General features: G+C 42.2%; 1 protein-coding gene across 2 annotated transcripts; it reads left to right on the top strand.

Moving 5' to 3' along the window:
- Nucleotides 1-27,821, top strand: LOC109875593 (synaptic vesicle glycoprotein 2A-like). Of its 2 annotated transcripts, none has more exons than XM_031793502.1 (13): nucleotides 1-139; nucleotides 10,085-10,858; nucleotides 14,183-14,363; nucleotides 16,237-16,388; nucleotides 16,527-16,660; nucleotides 21,704-21,793; nucleotides 22,090-22,197; nucleotides 22,466-22,554; nucleotides 22,822-22,986; nucleotides 23,165-23,298; nucleotides 23,562-23,765; nucleotides 23,978-24,137; nucleotides 24,315-27,821. In XM_031793502.1, the coding sequence occupies exons 2-13, from the start codon at nucleotides 10,258-10,260 to the stop codon at nucleotides 24,496-24,498; spliced, it is 2,202 nt and encodes a 733-aa protein (XP_031649362.1). In that variant the 5' UTR covers nucleotides 1-139; nucleotides 10,085-10,257; the 3' UTR covers nucleotides 24,499-27,821. The 2 variants fall into 2 exon arrangements, with proteins under 2 accessions (XP_031649362.1, XP_031649363.1); XM_031793503.1 differs by lacking the exon at nucleotides 1-139 and adding an exon at nucleotides 7,524-7,596.

The raw sequence follows: 27,821 nt of genomic DNA, 5'->3' as shown, positions 1-27,821 counted from the left end.
TCCAGCATCACGCTTCCTCTTCAGTCAGTTGGGTTACGGGGAGCCTATCCACGTTTGAGCAGCAGCAGCATCAACGCACTGTCATCCTGTTGACAAAATTCAAGCTGGAGATATAGTGATATCCATGTCCATAATTACGGTGAGATGATGCTGTTACCTTTACTCAAATGAAACTCGGCAAATTGGTTATAATTAGACTACATAGGCCGACTCCGTTGTTATACGAATGTGGATGTGCGTGCTTCCCAAAATATCTTACCCACTGGCCACGAATTTGGATGTGAAAATCATAGTGTTTTATTGAAATGTAGCCTATCTATTTATGCGACTATGCAGGACGATGCAGACTCCATACAGACTAAAATTATTGATGTTATTGATATTTCTTGTAGCCTATTTAACATGACAGCAGGCCTATCTATCTAACATGATACCCAAGTCTTCCCTGCGTAAAAACGCAGTCACGACAATTCAATGTCTCTTCAAATGAAGAGATTGGAACTGCGTTTGAGTTTAAATCGTTTATATTACCGAAAATATGTTGAATATTGCATTTAGATAATTCATTCAACAATTGAGCTAATTGCTTTAGGTCAGTTGTAAAAGTCGCGCTGGTCTTGTTGCACTACGTTAAATATTTAATTATAGGCTAATCCGAAATAAAAGTATCAAAATAAAATATATTACTGGTAGCATACTATCATGATTTCGCAGTCGTATCGCGCCTGAATGGAGAAATGTGTTAAAATTTTGCAATCGTCCTTCACGTTGGCGATTCATCATGATTGTGTTGGCGAGGGGGATGGTAACTAGGCAATGTGTCATCCTCAGGTTTTTAAAGGGGGATTCCGTGTCGACTGAATGTCAACCGTCCGTAATGCATGTTATTGGCAGACCATTTCTGAAATAATAAACTGACACTTGTGACCTTGCAAAGATCTCACAACGGTTGACCATCATCTTGAAGCCGTGCTACTTTTGGCAAGACAAGAAATGTGCATGCTTTGCCTCCATCTATAACGACCTTGTCTCAGACTGGCGCCATTTGTTGCTGATGCTCAACGGGTTTACTATTTCCCTTAACAAATAGCCTAGATATTGCCTTAACCGTTAAAATAAACGAGCCTGCAAAACATAATCAGGTAAATGTTTTGAGAACATTGTTATGGAATGCAGAGGCGACGTTCCAAGGGGCACATGCCCCCTCAGATTTGTCCTGTTTAAAATTAATACATAAAAAAAAATATATATAAGGAGTTTTCTTTATTTTTACTATTTTCTACATTGTAAAATAATAGTGAAGACATCAAAACTATGAAATAACACATATGGAATCATATAGTAACCAAAGAATTGTTAAACAAATCAAAATATATTTCAAATTTGAGATTCTTCAAAGTAACCACCCTTTGCCTTGACAGCTTAGCGTATCCACATTCTCCTAGTCACCTGGAATGCATTTCAATTAAAAGGTGTGTCTTGTTAAAAGTTGATTTGTAGAATTTATTTCCATCTTAATGCGTTTGAGCCAATCAGTTGTGTTGTCACAAGGTATTTTATTTATTTATTTTTATTTCACCTTTATTTAACCAGGTAGGCTAGTTGAGAACAAGTTCTCATTTGCAACTGCGACCTGTCCAAGATAAAGCGTAGCAATTCGACACATACAACAACACAGTTACACATGGAATAAACAAAACATACAGTCAATTACCCAGTAGAACAAAAGAAAACAAAAAGTCTATATACAGTGAGTGCAAATGAGGTAAGTTAAGGAAATAAATAGGCCATGGTGGCAAAGTAATTACAATATAGCAATTAAACACTGGAATGGTAGATCGGCATAAGATGAATGTGCAGATAGAGATACTGGGGTGCAAAGGAGCAAAATAAATAAATAACAGTATGGGGATGAGGTAGGTAGATAGATGGGCTGTTTACAGATGGGCTATGTACAGGTGCAGTGATCTGTAAGCTGCTCTGACAGCTGGTGCTTAAAGCTAGTGAGGGAGATGTGAGTCTCCAGCTTCCTGAGACTTTTGCAATTAGTTCCAGTCATGGGCAGCAGAGAACTGGAAGGAAAGACGACCAAAGGAGGAATTGGCTTTGGGGGTGACCAGTGAGATATACCTGCTGGAGCGTGTGCTACGAGTGGGTGCTGCTATGGTGACCAGTGAGCTGAGATAAGGCGGGGCTTTACTTAGCAGAAACTTGTAGATAACCTGTAGCCAGTGGGTTTGGCGACGAGTATGAAGCGAGTGCCAACCTACGAGAGCGTACAGGTCGCAATGGTGGGTAGTGTATGGGGTTTTGGTGACAAAACGATGGCACTGTGGTAGACTGCATCCAGTTTGTTGGGTAGAGTGTTGGAGGTTATTTTATAGATGACATCACCGAAGTCGAGGATCGGTAGGATGGTCCGTTTTACGAGGGTAATTTTGGCAGCATGAGTGAAGGATGCTTTGTTGCGATATAGGAAGTCGATTCTAGATTTAATTTTGTATTGGAGATGCTTAATGTGAGTCTGGAAGGAGAGTTTACTGTCTAACCAGACACCCAGGTATTTGTAATTGTCCACGTATTCTAAGTCAGAGCCGTCCAGAGTAGTGATGCTGGACGGGCGAGCAGGTGCGGGCAGTGATTGATTGAATAGCATGCATTTAGTTTTACTTGCGTTTAAGAGCAGTTGGAGGAAAGAGAGTTGTATGGCATTGAAGCTCGTGTGGAGGTTAGTTAACACTGTGTCCAAGGAGGTAGGGGTGGTATACAAAAGATAGTCCTATTTGGTAAGAGACCAAGTTCATATTATGGCAAAAACAGCTCAAATAAGCAAAGAGAAATGACAGTCCATCATTACATTAAGACGTGAAGGTCAGTCAATTCGGAAAATTTCAAGAACTTTGAAAGTTTCTTCAAATTCAGTCGCAAAAACCATCAAGTGCTATGATTAAACTGGCTCTCATGAGGACCGCCACAGGAAAAGAAAACCCAGAGGTTGCTGCTGCAACTGTGTCTTTGTGAGACGCAGTGTAGATGAACGGATGATTTCTGCATGTTCCCACCATGAAGCATGGCGTAGGAGGTGTGATGGTGTTGGGATGCTTTGCTGGTGACATTTTGGGGGATTTATTTGGAATTCAAGGCACATTTAACCAACATGGCTACCACAGCATTCTGTAGCAATACACCATCCCTTCTGGTTTACGCTTGTTTTTCAACAGGACAATGACCCAACACACCTCCAGGCTGTGTAAGGGCTATTTGACCAATAAGGAGAGAGTGGGGTGCTGCATCAGATGACATGGCCTCTACAATCACCCGACCTCAACCCAATTGAGATGGTTTAGGATGAGTTGGACCGCAGAGTGAAGAACGGTTGGAAAAACATTCCAGGTGAAGCTGGTTGAGAGAATGCCAAGGGTGTGCAAAGCTGTCATCAAGGCAAAGGGTTGCTAATATATTTTGATTTCTTTAAAAAAAAAATGGGTTACTACATGATTCCATATGTGTTATTTCATAGTGTTAATGTCTTCACTATTATTCTACTATTTAGAAAATAGTAAAAATAAAGAAAAACCCTTGAATGAGTAGGTGTGTCCAAACTTTTGACTGGTATATTTAAAAAAAATGTATCTGTAATATTACTAGCCACTTAGCAATTGTATGAAGTCACCTTTAGCTAGCCCAGATATGTTCCCAATCTCCCAACCTCATAACTAGCTACCAAGAAGCCATTGCAGGCTATGAATCAAGTTAGAGTAGCTAGCTTGTCTAACTATCTTAGCTGGTATGCCTGCTGGCTAGGTTGGTAGACTTTAGTAAAGCAAGCAGTAACTAAATGTACTGAATAAGACTCACATTGCTTTCAATCTTTCACCCATATTCTAGCAGAGGTGCAGAGAAGCATATATTAATGTTACGACTTTTAGGAGTAGTGGGTGTGGAGTCAGGCACAGAGAGCAGAGGGTTTAGGACAACCGTATTTATTCCTGTGACAGAAAAGGTCACGCCAAAACACCAGGTGCATAGAATGACCGGCCCAAAAATAGGACCCAAACAGTCCGGAGAAAATAAGAAAATAGCACATCCACAAAACGAACAGAGAAACAAGCCCGCACAAAAGCAGGCGGGCATAACCGGCTTAAAAAGCCCTAACCAAAACCCAAACAAGAAACAGGTGTAACCAATAAGACAAAACCAACAGAAAAGGAAAAGGGGATCGGTGGCAGCTAGTAGACCGGTGACAACAACCGCCGAGCGCCGCCCGAACAGGAAGAGGAGCCACCTTCGGTGGGAGTCGTGACAATAATTTATTGTATTTTTTAAAGAACCGCTAGTCAGGAGGATACAGACGGCTCAAGATGTATGCGTAGATATGCAGATATATACATAGAATTAATCATAATGATCATGGCTCTAAATTGCAGGAAAGAGCTGTTTCAGGTGTTTGAAAAATGCAGAATTCTCCAACTTATGGATGGGCCGTAGCCCCCCTCTGGGTCACGCCCCAGTCATCCTCACTTACTTTGTGCCACCACAGATTTTTGGGGTTCCAAACGCCCCTGATGGCTTGCCTGCCAATTCCTAATTAACACACACTAATGGTAATAAGGATAACCTTGCATCAGTGTCTGTCTGCACACCAAGCCCTCTACTGCTCAGAGTAGCTATTGCCTCAACACCATCTTATAGCCTAGGCTATCCAGTGACCTTGTCAACGGGTTGTTGGACTGATAGTCCCAGAGCCTCTGGTTCAGGTCCTGGTCAGGGCTGCCACCCTGAAGTGGAATGGCACCCAAGTTTGTCCATTGAGTGTGTTCTATGGTGTAAGGGAATTGCTAGAGTAAATTACTGGGACGCCAGGATGGCGAGTTTTGCATTTTAGGACCAATATGTGTTAAAGTGAGTCTCATCCCTTTCTTTGACCCCACATGTGTAACCGTGTGGGCGTGTTACTGACCAAAAGATTGCATATCTGGTGTGTGTATTTACTGCTCAGAATGTGTGACAGTGTTTTTTTTTTAAATAGATGGATGTGTTGTCATTACTGCACCCAATTTAGTCCTCACTCTTGCAGCTTTTGGTGGGGGCACCTTTTTGTCTAATATGTGACCCAGTGGCCCTTTAATAATTTTGTATGCCACCCTGTTGTCAGGAAGGAATCTCCTGAAGAATGCTCTCTCCCTCTCCCTCTCTCTCTCAATTTCTATCTCTCCTTTTCTCAATTTCTCTATTCCATTCTCTGTGCATTGTATCTTGTCCTTTCTCCCTTCCCCTCACTATCTCTCTCTATGTTTCTCTCCCCCCTCCCATCTGTTCGCAATCACGGCCTCCCAAAAGTTCATCCTCACTCCTGTACTGTTGTTTTCCCTTCGTATAATCCCAACACATGGCATGAGAGGATTAATAATCCTCATTAGCCAGTTAAAGCAGTCACTGCTTTAAATACCCTACAATGGCAAGATAAGTCAAGAAGAGCATTAGAGCTTATCTCCAGCTCCTGTCGAAGATTAAGTGGACAGCTTGTTTCAACAAAATACATATAGTTTGTTGGTTTCAGCCTTCTTCAATGGGTTTTTGGTATTTTGCTGTCGAGGAAAATGTGGCCACATCCATAGACTGAGACAATAAATAATTGTGAAAAGCAGGAAAGATTGAATGTCAAGGACATACAGCCCATCCCTCTGGGCTGTCAGTTCGAAACATTGAATTGAAGCTCAGTTATATTTTGACCTACCCATTTGATCATGTTAAATATAGAGATTCACCTATCAACACATCTCTTCATCACTGTCTTACAAAATCCAATTCTCTACTAATACAGTTGAAGTCGGAAGTTTACATACAAATACATTTAAACTCAGTTTTTCACAATTCCTGACATTTAATCAGAGTAAAAATTCCCTGTCTTTGTTCAGTTAGGATCACCACTTTATTTTAAGTATGTGAAATGTCAGAATAATAGTAGAGAGAATGATTTCAGCTTTTATTTCTTTCATCACATTCCCAGTGGGTCAGAAGTTTACATACACTCAATTAGTATTTGGTAGCATTGCCTTTAAATTGTTTAACTTGGGTCAAACGTTTCGGGTAGCCCACAAGCTTCCCACAATAAGTTGGGTGAATTTTGGCACATTCATCCTGACAGAGCTTGTGTAACTGAGTCAGGTTTGTAGGCCTCCTTGCTCTCACACACTTTTTCAGTTCTGCCCATACATTTTCTATAGGGTTGAGGTCAGGGCTTTGTGATGGCCACTCCAATATTTGACTTTGTTGTCCTTAAGCCATTTTGCCACAACTTTGGAAGTATGCTTGGGGTCGTTGTCCATTTGGAAGACACATTTGCGACCAAGTTTTAACTTCCTGACTGATGTCTTGAGATGTTGCTTCAATATATCCACATAATTGTCCTTCCTCGTGATGCCATCTATTTTGTGAAGTGCACCAGTCCCTCCTGCAGCAAAGCACCCCCACAACATGATGCTGCCACCCCCGTGCTTCACGGTTGGGATGGTGTTCTTCGGCTTGCAAGCCTCCCCCTTTTTCCTCCAAACATAATGATGGTCATTATGGCCAAACTGTTCTATTTTTGTTTCATCAGACTAGAGGACATTTCTCCAAAAAGAGACATGCTTTTTTTATGGCGGTTTTGGAGCTGTGGCTTCCTCCTTGCTGAGCGACCTTTCAGGTTATGTCGACATAGGACTCGTGTTAGTATGGATATAGATACCTTTGTGCCCGCTTCCTCCAGCACCTCCAGCATCTGCAAAGGTCCTTTGCTGTTGTTCTGGGATTGATCTGCACTTTTCACACCAAAGTACGTTCATCTCTAGGAGACAGAAGTCTCCTTCCTGAGCAGTATGATGGCTTCGTGGTCCCATGGTCTTTATACTTGCGTACTATTGTTTGCACAGATGAACATGGTTCCTTCAGGCGTTTGGAAATGGCTCCCAAGGATGAATCAGACTTGTGGAGGTCTCCCATTTGTTTTCTGAGATCTTGGCTGATTTCTTTTGATTTTCCCATGATGTCAAGTACAAAGGCACATCCACAGGTACACCTCCAATTGACTCAAATTAGGTCAATTAGCCTATCAGAAGCTTCTAAAGCCATCACATACTTTTCTGGAATTTTCCAAGCTGTTTAAAGGCACAGTCAACTTAGTGTATGTAAACTTCTGACCCACTGGAATTGCGAATACAGTAAATTATAAGATAAATAATCTGTATGTAAACAATTGTTGGGAAAATGGCTTGTGTCATGCACAAAGTAGGTGTCCTAACCGACTTGACAAAACGATAGTTTGTTAACAAGATATTTGTGGAGTGGTTGAAAAACAAGTTTTAATGACTCCAACATAAGTGTATATAAACTTCCGACTTCAACTGTATATGCTATAGTTATTTGTTTCACACTGCAGAAAGAGACCATTGCAGGTTTACCTCTGTGATAGGCAGACATACAGTGCCTTCATAAAGTATTCACCCCCCTTGACTTTTCCTCATTTTGTTGTGTTACAGACAGAATTTCAAATTGATTACATGGAGATGTTGTGTCACTGGCCTACACACGATACCCTATAATGTCAACGTGGAGGTACAGTTATTGTCTTGTTTATTTTTCCTAAGTAATACAAAATGAAAAGCTGAAATGTCTTGAATCAAGTATTCAGCCCCTTTGTTATGGCAAGCCTAAATAAGTTCAGGAGTAAAAATGTGCTTTACAATCGCATAATAAGTTGCATGGATTCACTCGGTGTGCAATAATATTGTTTAAAATGATTTTTGAATGACTACCTCATCTCTGTACCCCACACATACAATTATCTGTAAAGTCCCTCAGCAGTGAATTTCAAACAGTTTCAACAACAAGGACCAGGGAGGTTTTCCAATGCCTCGCAAAGAAGGGCACCTATTGGTAGATGGATTTTTAAAAAGCATGGTGAAGTTAATAATTCAACTTTGGATCACTACAAAGACACTACAAAGACACTACAAAGTCACTACAAAGACAGTTACAGAGTTTAATGGCTGGGATAGTAGAAAACGTAGTATAGATCAACAGCATTGAACAGGTGGTAAAGAAATGAACTGTATGTCCTGAATACAAAGCATTATGTTTTGGGCAAATCCAACAAAACACATCACTGAGTACCACTCTTCATATTTTCAAGCATGGTGGTGGCTGCATCGTGTCATCGGCAAGGGAGTTTTTTGGGGGGGATATAAGAAACGGAATTGAGCTAGGCACAGGAGAAATCCTAGAGGGAAACCTTGTTCAGTCTGCTTTCCAAGAGACACTGAGGGACAAATTCACCTTTCAGCAGGACAATAACCTAAAACACAAGGCCAAATATACACTGGAGTTGCTTACCTAGATGACATTGAAGGTTCCTGAGTGGCCTAGTTACAGTTTTGACTTGAAAATCTACGGCAAGACTTGAAAATGGGTGTCTAGCAATGATCAACAACCAACTTGAAAGAGCTTGAAGAATTACAAAAATAATAATGTACAAATATTGTGCAATCTAGGTGTGCAAAGCTCATAGCTGTAAATGTTGCCAAAAGCGATTCTGCCAAAGGTGATTCTAACACGTATTGTCTCAAGGGGCTGAATATGTATGTAATCAAGATGTATTAGTGTTTTATTTTTCATATTTCTTTTCACAAATGTTAGAATTTTTTTGTGTAGATCGATGACAACCAATGGCAATTTAATCCATTTTAATCCTACTTTGTAACACAAGAAAATATGTAAAAAGTCAACAGATGTGAATACTTTCTGAAGGCACTGTAGATAAAAGGCTACCAAACAATATTGTTGTCAGTGATGTTGATTGTATCAAAGTATCCCCACCTTCTTTAATGGTGGCCACCATTTTAAATCGGACTTTTCTGTAGTCAGGTGTTTGATGGACAGGAACCTGTCTATCAGTGCATATAGTATATGGCTTAAAAATGTTAACTAATGGGCCTCCTGAGTGTCGTAGCGGTCTAAGGCACTGCATTTCTGTGCTAGAGGCATAACTACAGACCCGTGTTCATTCGCTGGCGGTGCCACAATTGGCCCAGCGTCGTCCGAGTTAGGGGAGGGTTTGGCCGGGGGGGCTTTACTTGGCTCATTGCGACTCCTTGTGGCGGGCCGGATGCCTGCAGGCTGACTCCAGTCATCAGTTGAACAGCGTTTCATCTGACACATTGGTGTGGCTGGCATCTGGGTTAAGCTGGCGGGTGTTAAAAAGCACATTTAGGTGGGTCTTGTTTTGGTGGAAGCATGACTCCACCTTTGCCTCTCCCGAGCCCTTTGGGAAGTTGCAGTGATGAGACAAGATCAAACAAAAAACGAGAACTAATGTGATGTGTTGTGGTCCCTAAATACTAAGTGTTATCTACATTTTACAGGCCTTTACTTCCAGTATGGTCAGTTCTGCATCTTAACATGCAAGAGGCCATTTCCAAATAAAGCAGTATAAGTCAAAAGCAACATTATTTGTGCACAGCAATAATGCACACTTGGACTCATACTCTTACTATATATTATTTTAAATGTATTTTCCATTTGCTTGTGAAGAATATTGTTTTTGACTTCTCCATGAATCCACAGTCAGCAAGGAAGAGTTGCTACCCTTCTCAATTTGCCCCTGCTTTACTTTCCCTGGTGTTGAGTTGTTATCAGATGGACACAAGACACAATATGTCAACATCGAACAGTAAGCCATTCCTAATCAGTTTACAGAGAATGCAAATTGAGATAAGATGCTCCTTGGTATCTGCTTAGAAATACGCTTCCCCTAGCAACAGTAACAGGATCTGGGCTTACTCATATTGAGCATTATAGAGATAGAACGTTACTTAAAGGGGCAATCGGGGGATTCTAAAAACCACTAATTGGCCACCCCACCACTTGTTTTGACAAAACAGCTGAGGGATGAAGCTATGGATGCAAGGACTGCATTAGACCACAATTGTGGTTTTAAACATGTTTTGAAGCTATACAGTATTTATTTAAAATTATATTGACCCAAACCCTGATTCAAAAGTTTGGTCCATGTGACTAACAATGTGTTTGCGCTTTCCCTCTGTAGAGGAGCAGTCCATCGCAGAGCGGGCCCTGTGATCCAATCCAGCTCAACTCTCCACCACCCTATTGAGGGTAAACTGGAACACTGCCTGACAAACACTCCCCAGAGATTCCTGAGCTCCATCCTGCTTTTCAGGTGATAAACCCCTGCCTTTGAGATTCCTCTACCCTTCAATAATGGAGGACGGCTATCAGAACAAGACAGCCTTTATAAAGGGCGCCAAAGACATTGCCAAGGAGGTCAAGCGCCAGGCGTCCAAGAAAGTTGGCCGCGGTGTCGACAAGATGACCGACGAGTACAGCAAACGCTCATACGCCCGCTTTGAGGAAGACGACGACGATGACTACCCTGGAGTGCCTGGGGGGCAGGACAGTGGCTACTACCGGGGCGACAGCCAGGCAGCCAATGACGATGAAGGTCGCCACAGCGACTCCACAGAGGGCCACGACGAAGACGACGAGATCTACGAGGGCGAGTACCAGGGCATTCCCCGCGCTGACTCGAGCAAGGCTGCCGACAGCCTAGCAGGGGGAGATGGGCAGCAGTTCAGGGACATGGCACAGTTTGAGGGGGAAAGGCGGAAGGATCAAGAAGAGCTAGCCCAGCAGTACGAGACAATCCTGCAGGAGTGCGGCCATGGAAAGTTCCAGTGGACCCTCTACTTTGTGCTGGGGCTGGCCCTCATGGCGGACGGTGTAGAGATTTTTGTGGTGGGCTTTGTGCTCCCCAGCGCAGAGAAAGATATGTGTCTGTCAGAGGAAAGCAAGGGCATGTTGGGTAAGTGTGACCCTTAAACTGTCTTTTTAATTAACTTAATTGATTTACATGCTAGGTTAGTGAGCCCTTAAATGTTTTTCTCCGATCAAGTGTCAAATGTGGGGGAGTTAATCGGCCCCAATGCAAATTCAATAAAAACCCTGTCGTTCTACGGTAAATTCCTCACATCTTATGTATTTGGTAGACAATAAAATGAGCAATCTATGAATGTGTAACCTAACGTAGCAGGCGTGAAAAGACTCCTGAGCGGAGTCCCCACATCCATTTTTCAAGTTAGGTTGTAACAGGAAACATCTGCTTTCTGCCGACCCTCTGGAGAATAATGAATGTGTGACTCAGTAACCTATTCATTGACATCAGCACCTGATACACAAATGTCTGCTTGGCAGCACTTCATTTTATGATAAAGAAATGACCTGGTATTTCATTTATTCACAGAAATAACCAGGTACTGTAGTTACTAGTGCAGACTTTAAAAAATGAAATAGTACCCTTCGTCACCACATAATTTTCTAGCAAAAATCAGTACAGTAAAATAAAATTGTGTTGTGTGTTCGTGTTGAGTTGTGAATATCATGCCAGTGTACCGCCAGCATTCAGCCAATTGCGCTCCAGCATCTTAAACAGGTTTTTTCTCTTACTGTCTCTCTGTCTTGTACCATCTTTAGAATATTTATAAGTGCCCATAAACTTTGTTGTGGCTCAGAAACGGTCCAAAGCAGACAGCAACCTAGGCCCAAATTGGCTACCCATTTTCCTGAGGAGATAAACATGAACATCATTTTATTATGCTGAAAGAGTATGATAGAGGAAAACATGCAAAACATTGCTGGTTACTAGTTTTGATTGAATATGGGGACCCCAATTTATGCTCTGCAGCTTGCGTTGATCTTGTCTCTCTGACACATCTATAATAATAATAACAACAATTGATTAACCTTATATCTCAAAGTGCTTCAAGAGCAACAATCAAACAAGCAACATACAGTATCCTGACAGGTCAACCAATAGAGGCCAAGTCTTTGATGCATCCTCTGAAGATAGAGAGGGTCAGTTCATGGGTTGAGCGGAGGGAGCTGGTCCGAGGAAGGGAAATGATGGCGATGGAGTCTGCTGATGATCTTGTAGAGGACAAGTCTGGAGTCTTATAGCCACTGGACTTCTCTTCCACTCTGTGATGCCACTGCAGTGATGCCTCAAAAAGCGCACCACACAAAGTTCAGAATAGAGGCCTTGTCGTCCTCACTGCAAGCCCTCTGCTTTAGCACTGCTGTATTCCTCTACGTAATACTGGCACCCAGGTGGAACAAAAAAAGCTGGTAATGTGTCCGGATGCATTTTTCAAACAAAAACATTAGCCGGCTAGCCATAGCTAGCTACCTATGTCCACGCTGACAAAGAGAGTTTATTCTCACATAAAGGGGAAAACCATCTATGTTTAGTCTCCTCCATCCCACACCTCCCCCTTCACTACCCTTGAGCTTTGTGAGTGGGTGGGTGGGTGGGTGGGTGTGTGTGTTTGTGTGTGTGTGTGGTGTCTGTTTGGGAGTGTGTGACAGTGCCTGCCTGCCTGCCCACACACACCTAACCTAATCGCATGTTTTACACAATGCAATTGTCAGTTGTTGTTGTTGGTTTTTTTTTACATTGCAAGACAGCCATGTACAGTGCATTCAGAAAGTATTCAGATTCTTGAATTTTTCCACATTTTGTTACTTTACAGCCTTATTCTAAAATGGATTAAATCATTTTTTTCCCTCATCAATCTACACACAGTACCCCATAATGACAAAGTAAAAACAGGTTTTTCTGCATTTTTGCAAATATATTAAAAAGAAGAAACTGAAATATCACATTTACAGAAGTATTCTTGGGTATGACGCTACAAGCTTGTCACACCTGTATTTGGGGAGTTTCTCCCATTCTTTTTTGCAGATCCTCCCAAGCTTTGTCAGGTTGGATGGGGAGCGTTGCTGCACAGCTATTTTCAGGTCTCACCAGAGATGTTTGATTGGGTTCAAGTCCAAACTCTGGCTGGGTCACTCAAGGACATTCAGAGACTGGTCCGGAAGCCACTCCTGCATTGTCTTGGCTGTGTGCTTAGGGATTGTTGTCCTGTTGGAAGGTGAACCTTTTCCCAGTCTGAGGTCCTGAGTGCTCTGGAGCAGGTTTTCATCAAGGATCTCTATACTTTGTTCCGTTCATCGTTCCCTCGATCCTGACTACTCTCCCAGTCCCTGAAAAACATCCCCACAGCATGATGCTGTCACCACCATGCTTCACCGTAGGGATGGTGCCAGGTTCCTCCAGACATGACACTTGGCATTCAGGCCAAAGAGTTCAATTTTGGTTTCATCAGAGTATCTTGTTTCTCATGGTCTGAGTGCCTTTTGGCAAACTCCAAGCAGTCTGTCATGTCCCTTCACTGAGGAGTGGCTTCCGTCTTGCCACTCCAACATAAAGGCCTGAATGGTGGAGTGCTCCAGAGATGGTAGTCCTTCTGGAAGGTTCTCCCATCTCCACAGAGGAACTCTGGAGCTCTGTCAGAGTGACCATCAGGTTCTTGGTGGTCCAAACTTCTTCCATTTAATAATAATGGAGGTGACTGTGTTATTGGGGACCTTCAATGCTGCAGAAATGTTTTGGTACCCATCCCCAGATCTGTGCTTCGACACAATCCTGTCTCGGAGCTATACGGACAAGTCCTTCAACCTCATCGCTTGGTTTTTGCTCTGACATGCACTGTCAACCATGAGACCTTAAATAGACAGGTGTGTGTCTTTCCAAATCTTGTCCAGTTATTTGAATTGACTGAAGGTGGACTCCCAATGAAGTTGTAGAAACATCTCAAGGATGATGAATAGAAACAGGATGCACCTGAGCTCAATTTCAAGTCTCAAATGTTTTTGTTGTTGTTGTTAGAAACCAATAAGATTAGCATTCCTGCCATGTTATTTTGTTGAAATATACAGTAATTCCATCTCTGATTGCACCCAAATTGGTCATTGTAATTTATAGGATTCATATAATATAAGGTTTTGACAATTTCTTTGGATTCCTCATGTCTACCTTTTTTTAAACGTTTGGGTCAAATGGATGTTAGGTATTATATTTATTAAATGTTATAAATCCTATAAATGGCCAGTCCTATAAATTAAAATGGTCCATTTTTAAAAACAGAAACTATTTCAGAACGATCTGAGATAGTGGGTGTCGAAATCATCTTTCTTTTGACACATTGTGCCAAAGGGTAACAAATAAAGCAGCTGTATGCACAGGTAAGGAACATGTAACTCTCTCATTTTCTCTTTCTGTCCTCTGCAGGTCTGATTGTTTATCTGGGAATGATGGTCGGTGCATTCGTGTGGGGTGGGCTCGCTGATCGGATAGGCCGACGGCAGTCCCTTCTCATCTGTCTCTCCATCAACAGCGTCTTCTCCTTCTTCTCCTCCTTTGTCCAGGGCTACAGCACCTTTCTCTTCTGCCGACTACTTTCTGGTGTTGGGTAAGATTCTGAAAACCGATGGAAGGTGAATGATAGATAGAGACAGAGTGACACAGACGCAGGTGGGCTTAATAGCTTTTTTATAGTTATATAGTAGAGATATACAGTGGGGAGAACAAGTATTTGATACACTGCCGATTTTGCAGGTTTTCCTACTTACAAAGCATGTAGAGGTCTGTAATTTTTATCATATGTACACTTCAACTGTGAGAGACGGAATTAAAACAAAAATCCAGAAAATCACATTGTATGATTAAGTAATTAATTTGCATTTTATTGCATGGAATAAGTATTTGATCACCTACCAACCAGTAAGAATTCTGGCGCTCACAGACCTGTTCCTTTTTCTTTAAGAAGCTCTCCTGTTCTCCACTCATTACCTGTATTAACTGCACCCGTTTGAACTCGTTACCTGTATAAAAAACACCTGTCCACACACTCAATCAAACAGACTCCAACCTCTCCACAATGGCCAAGACCAGAGAGCTGTGTAAGGACATCAGGGATAAAATTGTAGACCTGCACAAGGCTGGGATGGGCTACAGGACAATAGGCAATCAGCTTGGTGAGAAGGCAACAACTGTTGGCGCAATTATTAGAAAATGGAAGAAGTTCAAGATGACGGTCAATCACCCTCTGGGTCTCCATGCAAGATCTCACCTCGTGGGGCATCAATGATCATGAGAAAGGTGAGGGATCAGCCCAGAACGACACGGCAGGACCTGGTCAATGACCTGAAGAGAGCTGGGACCACAGTCTCAAAGAAAACCATTAGTAACACACTACGCCGTCATGGATGAAAATCCTGCAATGCACGGAAGGTCCCCCTGCTCAAGCCAGCGCATGTCCAGGCCCGTCTGAAGTTTGCCAATGACCATCTGGATGATCCAGAGGAGGAATGGGAGAAGGTCGTGTGGTCTGATGAGACAAACATAGAGCTTTTTGGTCTAAACTCCACTCGCCGTGTTTGGAGGAAGAAGAAGGATGAGTACAACCCCAAGAACACCATCCCAACCGTGAAGCATGGAGGTGGAAACATCATTCTTTGGGGATGCTTTTCTGCAAATGGGACAGGACGACTGCACTGTATTGAGGGGAGGATGGATGGGGCCATGTATCGCGAGATCTTGGCCAACAACCTCCTTCCCTCAGTAAGAGCATTGAAGATGGGTCGTGGCTGGGTCTTCCAGCATGACAACGACCCGAAACACACAGTCAGGGCAACTAAGGAGTGGCTCCGTAAGAAGCATCTCAAGGTCCTGGAGTAGCCTAGCCAGTCTCCAGACCTGAACCCAATAGAAAATCTTTGGAGGGAGCTGAAAGTCCGTATTGCCCGGCGACAGCCCCGAGGAGTGGGCCAAAATGCCTGCTGCAGTGTGTGCAAACCTGCTCAAGAACTACAGGAAACGTATGATCTCTGTAATTGCAAACAAAGGTTTCTGTACCAAATATTAAGTTCTGCTTTTCTGACGTATCAAATACTTATGTCATGCAATAAAAAGCTAATTAATTACTTAAAAATCATACAATGTGATATTCTGGATTTTTGTTTTAGATTCCATCTCTCACAGTTGAAGTGTACCTATGATAAAAAATTACAGACCTCTACATGCTTTGTAAGTTGGAAAACCTGCAAAATCAGCAGTGTATCAAATACTTGTTCTCCACACTGTATATGTTTTTTTGCTTTAATGCTAAGAAGGACATTTCATCCAAAGAGCACCCTGACAGAAGCCAAGTAGCACCCCTACCGCCAAGTATTCTCCCCAAGTTTGATTTCATTTACAGATTTTCCAAAAAGATTAAACAGGAACAGGATTAGAAAGTCCAGCTCAACTTCCAGTGGTTTGTTTCTCTGTGCTAATCCTTACAGGATCGGTGGTTCCATCCCCATTGTGTTCTCCTACTACTCAGAGTTTCTGGCCCAGGAGAAACGTGGGGAGCACCTCAGTTGGCTCTGCATGTTCTGGATGATTGGTGGCATCTATGCCTCAGCTATGGCATGGGCCATCATCCCACACTATGGTGAGTAGCCTATGGCGGGAATTCAATCATCACGGATATTGTCCAAAAAGCACTCAAAATGCCTTACCACAAAGTTGTATCTAGGGATTACGCAGGTGCTTTGTCCCATTTCTCTCTCTCTGCTTCCTCTCCTCCCAGGCTGGAGTTTCCAGATGGGCTCTGCGTACCAGTTCCACAGCTGGCGTGTGTTCGTCCTGGTGTGTGCATTTCCCTCTGTTGCGGCTATTGCTTCTCTCACCACCATGCCAGAAAGCCCGCGCTTCTTCTTAGAGGTAAGCAGGGATCACTTTCTCAAAAGTCCATTTAGAAGCAGTTTACCCAATTCCAATTCTAACCTCAATCACTTGAAGCCATATACAGTTGAAGTCGGAAGTTTACATACACCATAGCCAAGTACATTTAAACTCAGTTTTTCACAATTCCTGACATTTAATCAGAGTAAAAATTCCCTGCCTTAGGTCACTTAGGATCACCACTTTATTTTAAGAATGTGAAATGTCAGAATAATAGTAGAGAGAATGATTTATCTCAACTTTTATTTATTTCTTCACATTCCCAGTGGGTCAGAAGTTTACATACACTCAATTAGTATTTGGTAGCATTGCCTTTAAATTGTTTAACTTGGATCAAACGTGTCGGGTAGCCTTCCACAAGCTTTCCAGAATAAATTGGTTGAATTTTGGCCCATTCCTCCGGACAGAGCTGGTGTAACTGAGTCAGGTTTGTAGGCCTCCTTGCTCGCACACGACATTCAGTTCTGCCCACAAATTGTCTATAGGATTGAGGTCAGTGCTTTGTGATGGCCACTCCAATATTTGACTTTGTTGTCCTTAAGCCATTTTTCCACAACTTTGGAAGTATGCTTGGGGTCATTGTTCATTTGGAAGACCCATTTGCAACCAAGCTTTAACTTTCTGACTGATGTCTTGAGATGCTGCTTCAATATATCCACATAATTGTCCAGCCTCATGATGCCATGTATTTTGTGAATTGCACCAGTCTCTCCTGCAGCAAAGCACCCCCACAACATGATGCTGAAACCCCCGTGCTTCACGGTTGGGATGGTGTTCTTCGGCTTGCAAGCCTCCCCCTTTTTCCTCCAAACATAATGATGGTCTTTATGGCCAAACAGTTCTATTTTTGTTTCATCAGACCAGAGGACATTTCTCCCCAAAAATATGATCTTCGTTCCCATGTGCAGTTGCAAACCCTAGTCTGGCTTTTTTATGGCGGTTTTGGAGCAGTGGTTTCTTCCTTGCTGAGCGGCCTTTCAGGTTATGTCGACTTAGGACTTGTTTTGCTGTGCATATAGATAGTTTTGTACCTGTTTCCTCCAGCATCTTCACAAGGTTCTTTGATGTTGTTCTGGGATTGATTTGCACTTTTCGCACAAAGTGCATTCATCTCTAGGAGACAGAACACCTCTCCTTTCTGAGCGGTATGATGGCTGCGTGGTCCCATGGTGTTTATACTTGCGTACTATTGTTTGTACAGGTGAACGTGGTACCTTCAGGCGTTTGGAAATTGCTCCCAAGGATGAACCAGATTTTGTTTCTGAGGTCTTGGCTGATTTCTTTTGATTTTCCCATGATTTCAAGCAAAGAGGCACTGAGTTTGAAGATAGGCCTTGAAATACATCCACAGGTACACCTCCAATTGACTCAAATGATGTCAATTAGCCTATCAGAAGCTTCCAAACCCTTGACATCATTTTCTGGAATTTTCCAAGCTGTTTAAAGGCACAGTCAACTTAGTGTATGTAAACTTCTGACCCACTGGAATTGTGATACAGTGAATTATAAGTGAAATAATCTGTCTGTAAACAATTGTTGGAAAAATGGCTTGTGTCATGCACAAAGTAGTGCATGTCCTAAATGTCCTAAACCGACTTGCCAAAACTATTGTTTCTTAACAAGAAATTTGTGGAGTGGTTGAAAAACAAGTTTTAATGACTCCAACCTAAGTGTATGTAAAACTCCGACTTCAACTGTATGTATGCATAACTGGTACCATAGAATCTATCGGGAAGGAATGGGATGCGTGGGATAAAGTGCCTTCAGAAAGTATGCACAACCCCATGACTTGATTTTGTTGTGTTACAAGGTTGAATTAAAATGGATTTAATTGTATTTTTTTGTAAATGAGCTACACAAAATATTCTGTAATGTCAAAGTGGAAGAAAAATACTAACATTTATAAAAACTTAATGAAAATTAAAACAATAATATATCTTGATTACATAAGTATTCAACCCCCTAAGTCAATACATTTGGCAGCAATACCTTTGGCAGCGATTACAGCTGCAACTATTTCTGGGTAAGTCTCTAAGAGCTTTGCACACCTGAATTGTACAATATTTGCACATTTATCTTAAATTATTGGCTGTTGATTTGTCAAGTTGGTTGTTGATCACTGCTAGATGGCCATTTTCAAGTCTTGCCATAGATGCCGGGGCGGCAGGTAGTCTAGTGGTTAGAGCGTTGGGCTAGTAACCGAAAGGTTGCAAGATTGAATCCCCGAGCTGACAATGTAATAATCTGTCATTCTGCCCCTGAATAAGGCCGTCATTGAAAATAAGAATTTGTTCTTAAGGGACTTCCCTAGTAAAATAAATAATGTTATAGATTTTGAAGACAATTTAAGTCAAAACTGTAACTAGGCCACTCAGGAACAATGTCATCTTGGTAAGGAACTACAGTGTATATTTGGCCGTGTGTTTTAGGTTATTGTCCTGTTGAAAGGTGAATTTGTCTCCCAGTGTTTGTTGGAAAGCAGACTGAAAGCAGGTTTTCCTCTACGATTTTGCCTGTTTCTGTTTATTCAAAAAAAAAAAAACTCCCTAGTCCTTGCCAATGACAAGCATACTGGTAACATGATGCAACCACCACAATGCTTGAAAAATATGACGCTTTGTATTCAGGACAAAAAGTTAATTGCTTTGCCACATTTCTTTGCAATATTATTTTAGTGCCTTGTTGCAAACATTCTGTACAGGCTTCCTTCTTTTCACTCTGTCAATTAGGTTAGTATTCTGGAGTAACTACAATTGTAAGGATCTATGTGTAGCTGGTGCAGAGGAGTCAGGCGCAGGACAGCAGAGATGAGTAAAAAAAAAAAGTAACTTTACTCAAAGTCATCAAAATACAAGAGAATTACCAAGCCCGCAAATACGGACCACAATACAACAAACAATCACTCACAAACAAAAATGGGGAACAGAGGGTTAAATAATAAACAGGTAATTGGGTGAGTGAAACCAGTGTCTCCCCCTTGACGCGCGGCTCCAGCAGCCCACCGACACCGACCTCTGGTACGACCCGGAGGACGAGGTGCAGGGCGATCCGGGTGGAGACGATGGAAATCCTGCAGCAACGAAGGGCCAAGACGTCCTCCACCGGCACCCAGCATCTCTCCTCCAGACCGTACCCCTCCCACTCCACGAGGTACTGAAGGCCCCTCGACCCGACGCCTCGAGTCCAGGATGGCTCGAACAGCATACACTGGGGCCCCCTTGATGTCCAGAGGGGGCGGAGGGACCTCCCGCACCTCAGCTTCCTGGAGTGGACCAGCCACCACCGGCCTGAGGAGAGACACATGGAACGAGGGATTAATACGGTAATCTGGGGGAAGCTATAACCTATAGCATACCTTGTTCTGTCTCCTCGGGACATTGAATGGCCCCACACACCGCGGACCCAGCTTCCGGCAGGGCAGCGGAGGTGCAGGTTCCGGGTCGAGAGCCAGACCCCATCCCCCGGTGCGAACACCGGAGCCTCACTGCGGTGACGGTCGGCGCTCGCCTTCTGCCGCATCACGGCCCGTTGCAGGTGCACATGGGCGGCGTCTCAGGTCTCCTCCGAGCGCTTAAACCATTTGTCCACCGCAGGAGCTTCAATCTGGCTCTGATGCCACGGTGCCAGAACTGGCTGATACCCCAGTATGCACTGGAAAGGAGAGAGGTTATTGGAGGAGTGGCGGAGTGAGTTTTGAGCCATCTCTGCCCAGGGGATGAACGCCGACCACTCCCCCGGCCGGTCCTGGCAATATGACCGCAGAAACCTACCCACATCCTGGTTTACTCTCTCCACCTGCCCGTTACTCCATAACAATGGAGTTGAATACTTATTGACTCAAGACATTTAAGCTTTAACATTTTTATTAATTTGTAAAAATGTCGAAAAATATAATTCCACCTCGACATTATGGGGTATTGTGTGTAGAACAGTGAACAGAAATCTCAATATAATCCATTTTAAATTCAGGCTGTAACTAGGGATGCACCGATATGGCATTTTTGGCCGAAACCGATATCAAATATTTTCCTTGCCAAAAAACTAAACGATACCGATAACCGATATTTAACATTTTAGCTGCCTGTTAAGCATTCTAGTACAGTTAAATAGTTGAAACACACACACACACACAGGTAGCGGTCCTTGTACCTAGCATTGAACATGGGTGTGCATCGAACATGGTGGCGACACAGTAGAGGCTAAGAGAGATTTCCACCGAATCGCTTGTTCACAGCCTCTGTGAGAGTACTTTTCCAAGTTAACCCGACGGTCTGTGTTGGCGTTTTTGTGGTATGAGAACCAGCACATTCTTGAGCATGCAATACTGCTTTCCTCAGTACCAAATCGTTGTCGACCCACTCTGCTGTCAGATGCTCATTGGGCTGACATCGCTGGTCCAAATATCAGTCGTGAAGCTAATAGCAGTTACGCCCATAACAAGTAGATTGTGGATGCGAGTTTCAACAAGATTGTGTAACTCTGGTAGGGCAACATCTAAAAAATAGCGCCTACTTGGTAGTATGTACCAGTCGGCGAAAGCCAACATCATCCACGACAGAGAACGGTTGATTGTCAAGGGCAATGAATTTTGGGCTAATATTGTCCGATTCCAATATCCTTACCGATATATCGTGCGTCCCTAGTTGTAGCACAACAAAATATTTAAAAAGTCCAGGGGTGTTAATACTTTCTGAAGGCGCTGTATGTCATTACCTGAGTTTACTATTGAACAGCAGTAAATATTGCAGATTATACCCTGAAAGGTACAAACTGGGATCTTGTCTTGAATTTTGTCTTTTCAATTCTTCAGATTCTTCAGATTGATTGTTGAGTTTAGCACAACTGTCTTACTCTAGGTAGCATAAACCTAAATATAAGCTTTTATTATAAATTCATGGAAATTAAGGCACATTACAGTATACACTTAGACACTTACTTCACACAGACATAATGTATCGCAATGCTCGTAATGTGTTTCAACTGTAAGTGTTTCTGATGAGGTATGTAATCATTTCCCAACAGAACGGCAAACACGACGAAGGCTGGATGATTCTGAAACAAGTTCACGACACCAACATGAGAGCAAAGGGGCACCCAGAGAAGGTGTTTTCTGTGAGTATTTCTGAGACACACATGTAAAGTCTTTCAATCTCAGGGTTCTTCTGCAAAACGTGTTTATGAACTTGTATTCTCCTGTCCCAGCTGTTTGTTATTGTGTAACCACGTCCCCAGACTGGACAGTGTCTGATGTTGTCTGCTGCGTGGCCTAGACCTGCTATGTTTTAGTTTTTTACCACTCCAAAAGAGACGTTCCCTCACCGGAAAATCTAATTTCATCGAATCTAATCTAATGTATACATGTACTGCACACAAATGAGTTGAAGATGGGAAGGTCTTGTTTTTCCCAGGTCACCACCATCAAGACTGTAAAGCAGATGGACGAGCTGGTGGACATGGGAGGAGACATATCAACTTTGCGACGCTATAAATTGAAGCTGACCAGCCTATTCCACCAGGTAAGTGTCATGTTAAGATCCCTATAAAGGTATGAGAATATGGTTGTTTTCTGTGTATATCTTTTATATTTCATACAGAATATGTTAATTTGTGACTGCATACACCATTTAGCAGACGCTTTTATACAAAATGACCAAAGCCCAATTTATGCTTAGGTTAAAAAAGAAAATTGTGCAATGTGTTTTATTGTGGGTTTTTATGTTTTTAAACCGTGTCAGCAGTAAAACCTAGATGCGTATTTGAGTTATTCTCTGTGGGTTGCTATAGGTGCGGAGTAACTTCTTGGCCATCTTCAATCCAGAATACAGAAGGACCACGTTCATGATGATGGCTGTCTGGTTTACCATGTCGTTCAGGTAGCAGAACCAGGGCCAGTGGTTATCAGCGGCCCGTGCACAAACCGGTTCTTTTTTTGTTCAATCAAAAAGCTCAAGGAATGTTTTGTCATATCAAATCTAAAAAGATTCAAAAAAATGGTGGCTCCTGCCGTCTTAACTTACCGGAGCATTGATATTATTAAGGTTTATACTTATCTCAACTGATTTCAACATAGTGAAGAAATGAAGAAACGTAATCATGTTTATTTGGTTAAGCCACATTTTTGTCTTTTGCTTCTCCCCCAGCTACTATGGGCTGACAGTGTGGTTCCCTGACATGATCAAGTACATCCAGAAGCAGGACTATGCCTCGCGCACCAAGTTCTTCACCAAGGAGCGAGTGGAGCATGTCACTTTTAACTTCACCTTGGAGAACCAAGTGCACCGCCAAGGACAGTACTTCAACGACAAGTCAGTCCTCATTATATTACACGGAACTTTCTGAATTTGCTAAATGTTATTTTTAATGGGGAGTGGTAAACTGTGCTGGTCTTAATTTTGCAACTATGCAATGGACACTAACTGTTAGTCGACTCTAATACAACTGGGCCGCTAAATAGGTCTTTCTTACTTTTACATTGTCCACAAGGTTCATCAACCTTAAGATGAAGTCCATGGTGTTTGAGGACTCTTTGTTTGAGGAGTGCTACTTTGAGGACATCACCTCGAGCAGAAGCTTCTTCAGAAACTGCACCTTCATCTCAACCCTCTTTTACAATACAGGTAAAGTGTCTCCCAAAACAAGAAGCCTAAACAATATAAAGTGGAGCTTACAATAGTTATGAGCTCAGTCCATGCCTAGATGTTCTGTATTATGTAATTCTGTACTATGTTTCATTTTTTGTGTTGGACCTCAGGAAGAGTAGCTGCTGCTTTTGTAACTGCTAATGGGGATCCAAATAAAATACCTAATACCATTGAACTGGGCAGTATCCTACCCTTGGACCATTCTTGACACCACTCTTAACTTTCTTTTCTCTTGACAGACTTGTTCCAGAACAGAATCATCAACAGCAAACTGGTAAACAGCACTTTCCTACACAACAAGGAAGGCTGTCTGCTGGACTTCACTGATGACAACAACGCCTACATGATCTACTTTGTCAGTTTCCTGGGCACATTGGCTGTGTTACCCGGCAACATTGTGTCAGCCCTGCTGATGGACAAAATTGGACGTCTGAGGATGCTGGGTATGTCACGCCTTCATTAATGTGTTTTTAATGCTCTATACAAGATTTAAAGAATATGTGCATATTTTGAGATTATACATCTGGTGATGCATGAATTATGCCCCCCCTTCCTACACCACAGTACTTCATGAGTAGCCGACTACAGAAAGGGCCCTTATCTTTGTCTGATATTTTTCACCCTCTTTCTCTTCCCCCTCTCTTTTCCTACACAGCGGGATCAAGTGTCATATCTTGTGTCAGCTGTTTCTTCCTGTCATTCGGCAGTACCGAGTCGGGAATGATCGCCCTTTTATGTCTCTTTGGCGGCATCAGCATAGCTTCATGGAATGCCCTGGATGTGTTGACTGTGGAACTGTACCCCTCGGATAAAAGGCAAGTGCAGCTACCTCACATTTTGAAAGTGTTACAGCTCCTTAATTCTTGCACAGTGAATAAAGGCGTATTTTATGCAAACGTATTTATTGAAAAGTTATTGAAGTTTTCATGTTAAGTTTTAAGAAGTGACCCTGTCAGAAGTGCTGACAATTTCCATTGTTTTCTCTTTTTTAGGACCACTGCATTTGGCTTCTTAAATGCCCTTTGCAAGTTGGCTGCTGTCCTGGGCATAAGCATCTTCCAGTCATTTGTAGGCATCACCAAAGCTGTGCCCATTTTGTTCGCTGCGGGTGCACTCGCTGCCGGGAGTTTCCTAGCACTAAAGCTGCCTGAAACACGGGGCCAGGTGCTGCAGTAGCACAATTCACCACCAGAAGGCAGCGCAGTGTAGCTTCAGTGGCCACATTACAACCAGAGCCCGACCAACCGTACAATCTCAGCCTTTAGCAATCCAACGTTGCTCATTAAACACTAAAAAACAGACTGTCATCAACAGTGTCACAACAGTCCCAGATTACTGAGAAAATATGACGATAGAATCAGACTTAAAATGCAGATGTGACCCATATAGCCAGCGCAGACTAGCTGGCATCTTGACCACAGCATAAAATAGCACATTGGGTTTGCTTCTCAGAGATTAGACAGATTAGACAGAATGAAATCCTGCCAACAAAGATATACGTTTATAAACCACTGCCAAAGGCTACAAAGATACTGCTTGATAGCTACAATGCCTAATGGGGATACTTCCCAACAAAAGAGATCAAACATCTATACACCCTCAATTCATCATAGCACCCATATCTGACCCTAATACCAAATAATATGAGGTTAAAGATGCCCTCCAACAGATTTCCACATGAAAATAGCTTTCACTGTAACTTAGCATTCCACTGAATTTACATATCTTAATGGCTTCCTCTGAAAGAGAATATTGCAGACAATATTTCTCTTACCAGGTGACATGCACCAAGCTCCCTGCATCAAAATAATGATATAGATTATGTGTTCAAACTTGGCATTGAAACTAGTTATTTTATCATATAGAAAATGGACTGTACATGTGTGTTGAAGATATATTGCAAGAAAATAAATAATGACAGGACAAATAACTGGTAAATATTTAAGTTTATTTATTGATGGTAATTCGAAGGGATCGGCTTTGTTGATATGCACAGAAAAAAATGACAATGTATGTTTGTCCACATCACATTTACATCAAGCAGTAAAATATATGCCTAAATAGCTATATGTTGTGTGCGTATTAGGGAGAAAGATGGAGAAAGTGTTGCATCCTTCTGTATGTTTCTGTCATTGGTTCAATGAGACTTCTGAGGAACCTATTCATGTACATTGATCTCCAATGATAAAGTGCATCATTATGGTTCTGTAAAGATATTGGAAAAACAGACAAAGATGAGTAAATAAGATGAGAACCTATTTAACACATCAGTGGAGATATCCTTTCATTTTGAAAGGCTAGAATATTGTTACTTTAGAATAACTTTCAATGCGTCAACGAGTCCAGCATTACAGCTCATGCTTCCTGCGTCTCACATAGTGGTCTTATGCTCACTCTTCAACAGCATGTTTAACATTCCAGTTAGCTACGGCCAACATGTGCCCTCTGCTGTCTTTGAAGGACATTACACCTAGGAGTACCAAAGTCAGTCGGTTCAGTCGTTAAACGATGCAGTATTAATGAATCACAAATGATTCCATATACACTGTTACTAAGCACATTGTCCTTCGGTCATGCAGCTCATGGGAATAGAACCATAGCAACTAGTCACTCACAGATTCATTTGAAGGGCTCAATTAAATCCAAACTGTGTTGTGTTTTTCCACAGTAGTATAAAACACAATTTTCTCTGTGATATGAAATGTTCAAGTTATTGTGTCCACCCCCCCCCCCCCCCCCCTCTCGAAAAATCCCCTCAAAGGTAGATGCCTACAGTTTTCAGAATAACATGTGCACAAGGGTATGTACATTGGCAAGGCAGGCTTGGTTGAATCTAGCCCTATGTCTTTATTGTTTATTATGTGCTTTCCTGTCACCGTGTCCACGCCATCCCTTCTAATCTTTGTTTCACAAGTGTGGTGACAATCAGTGAGAGAGCTGATCTTGCCATTGCTCAACTGTAGTGTGAGTGTGATATCGGACTGCAGGGCTATTGGGCTTGTTGAATGTGTAGCCTGCGGGATTTCTCTGTTGCTGTGTGCTTGGTACAATTGAGTGTCTGATGTAGTGCTGGATTTATTTATTAGAATCAGATCTCTTTAGTGTTGCAAATGTCTGTATATGACATCTATTGTTATTTGTGTTTACCCATAACTGACAAATTTGTGTGTTTGAGTGAGTTTGCAAAAGATACTTGTAAAATAATGTGTTCATGTTTGAGAGTGTAGATTGAATTTGTAATCTCTTTTGTGCTCTCACTCTCTCTCTCTCTCTCTCTCTCTCTCTGTGTTTGGGTGTGTGTGTGTGGGTGGGAGGGTGTGGTTGTGTGTGTGTGAGAGTGTATGTGTGTGTGCGAGTGCCAAATATTTTTCTACTTCTGTTCTGGTGTTTTAATCCCAAAGAACGAGCACAGGTCAATAGGGGCCAATATAACATATCTATGAACTTAAAGACTAATACAATAGATATCTAGATCAATGTGATGTTCTTTATAGCGTCAGCCTTGGGCGCTCCTTTGCTGATTAGGTCTCCGCCAAACAAATGTTTGCCCCTGAAAACAGACATCTTGTCTCTGTAGTTGCCTGACAGGTCGCATGGTAATCATAACATTTGTTCAAAGTAAATTCACATGAAATGTGTTAGCAATTGCAGAGTGGTTTTGGGGAGTGTCAAAATCCCAGCCATTCTCCCTTTTAGATAGATGCTTGTTGTTTCCAGCATAAGAATCTGGACCCAAGTATTAGACCCATCAACCTTTAAACCTTTCTCTGTTCATATCTCTTTAAAATCAAAGGTCCGTGTGGCAGGCTTGTGAAAGTAGCCCTCGCAGTAAACAGGATGTTAAGCATGCTTGTGGTGTCTGATCTCTTTGGCTGCCCTGTATGTTTGTCCAAAGCAGGAGTTGCTTTTGTATTGCTGTCTTATGGTGACACTTTGGGTCTTTGTGTAACAGTATCAGTTCTATGATTGCTTCTGATCAGAGTGGGATGACTTGGTGCAAGTTTACTCTGCGTCTTTTTTAAAGCAAAACATTTCTGGTGATCCTATTACTTTCTTTGAAATGGTTGTTCTTCTCTCTGCTTTCAGTGGGGGTTCAAGTTCCAAGGAGAGCAGAAACCAAAGCAATAAAAGGGACATATTTCTTAGTGAATAGGCACAAGTAAGTAGGTATTTCAAAAGGGCCGCCGTGTTTACGTCAAAAGAGCGCCTTTAGTCTTTTAAAGCTCATGTCCACTTAAGATGAAACTGCCGTTATTGAAATGTGACTTAAAACATCAACGTGCTATCATTGTACTGTGTGTAGAAACTGTCGATGTTTGTACGTATGAGTGTAAAATATGTGGACATGAAAAGATCAAGGAAAACACTTTGACAATACTATCAACATGACAGAACACTGTTGTATGTTGTTTTTGTTCTGTAAATTACATATATTGAAAAAAATACGTGAATATATTCTTCAGTAATCGCTCCCATGGGATGCTGAGAATATTTTACAG

The sequence above is a fragment of the Oncorhynchus kisutch genome, linkage group LG17 (genome assembly GCF_002021735.2).
Source record: "Oncorhynchus kisutch isolate 150728-3 linkage group LG17, Okis_V2, whole genome shotgun sequence".
Classification (NCBI taxonomy): domain Eukaryota; kingdom Metazoa; phylum Chordata; class Actinopteri; order Salmoniformes; family Salmonidae; genus Oncorhynchus; species Oncorhynchus kisutch.
This window is presented reverse-complemented; position numbering and strand designations above follow the sequence as displayed.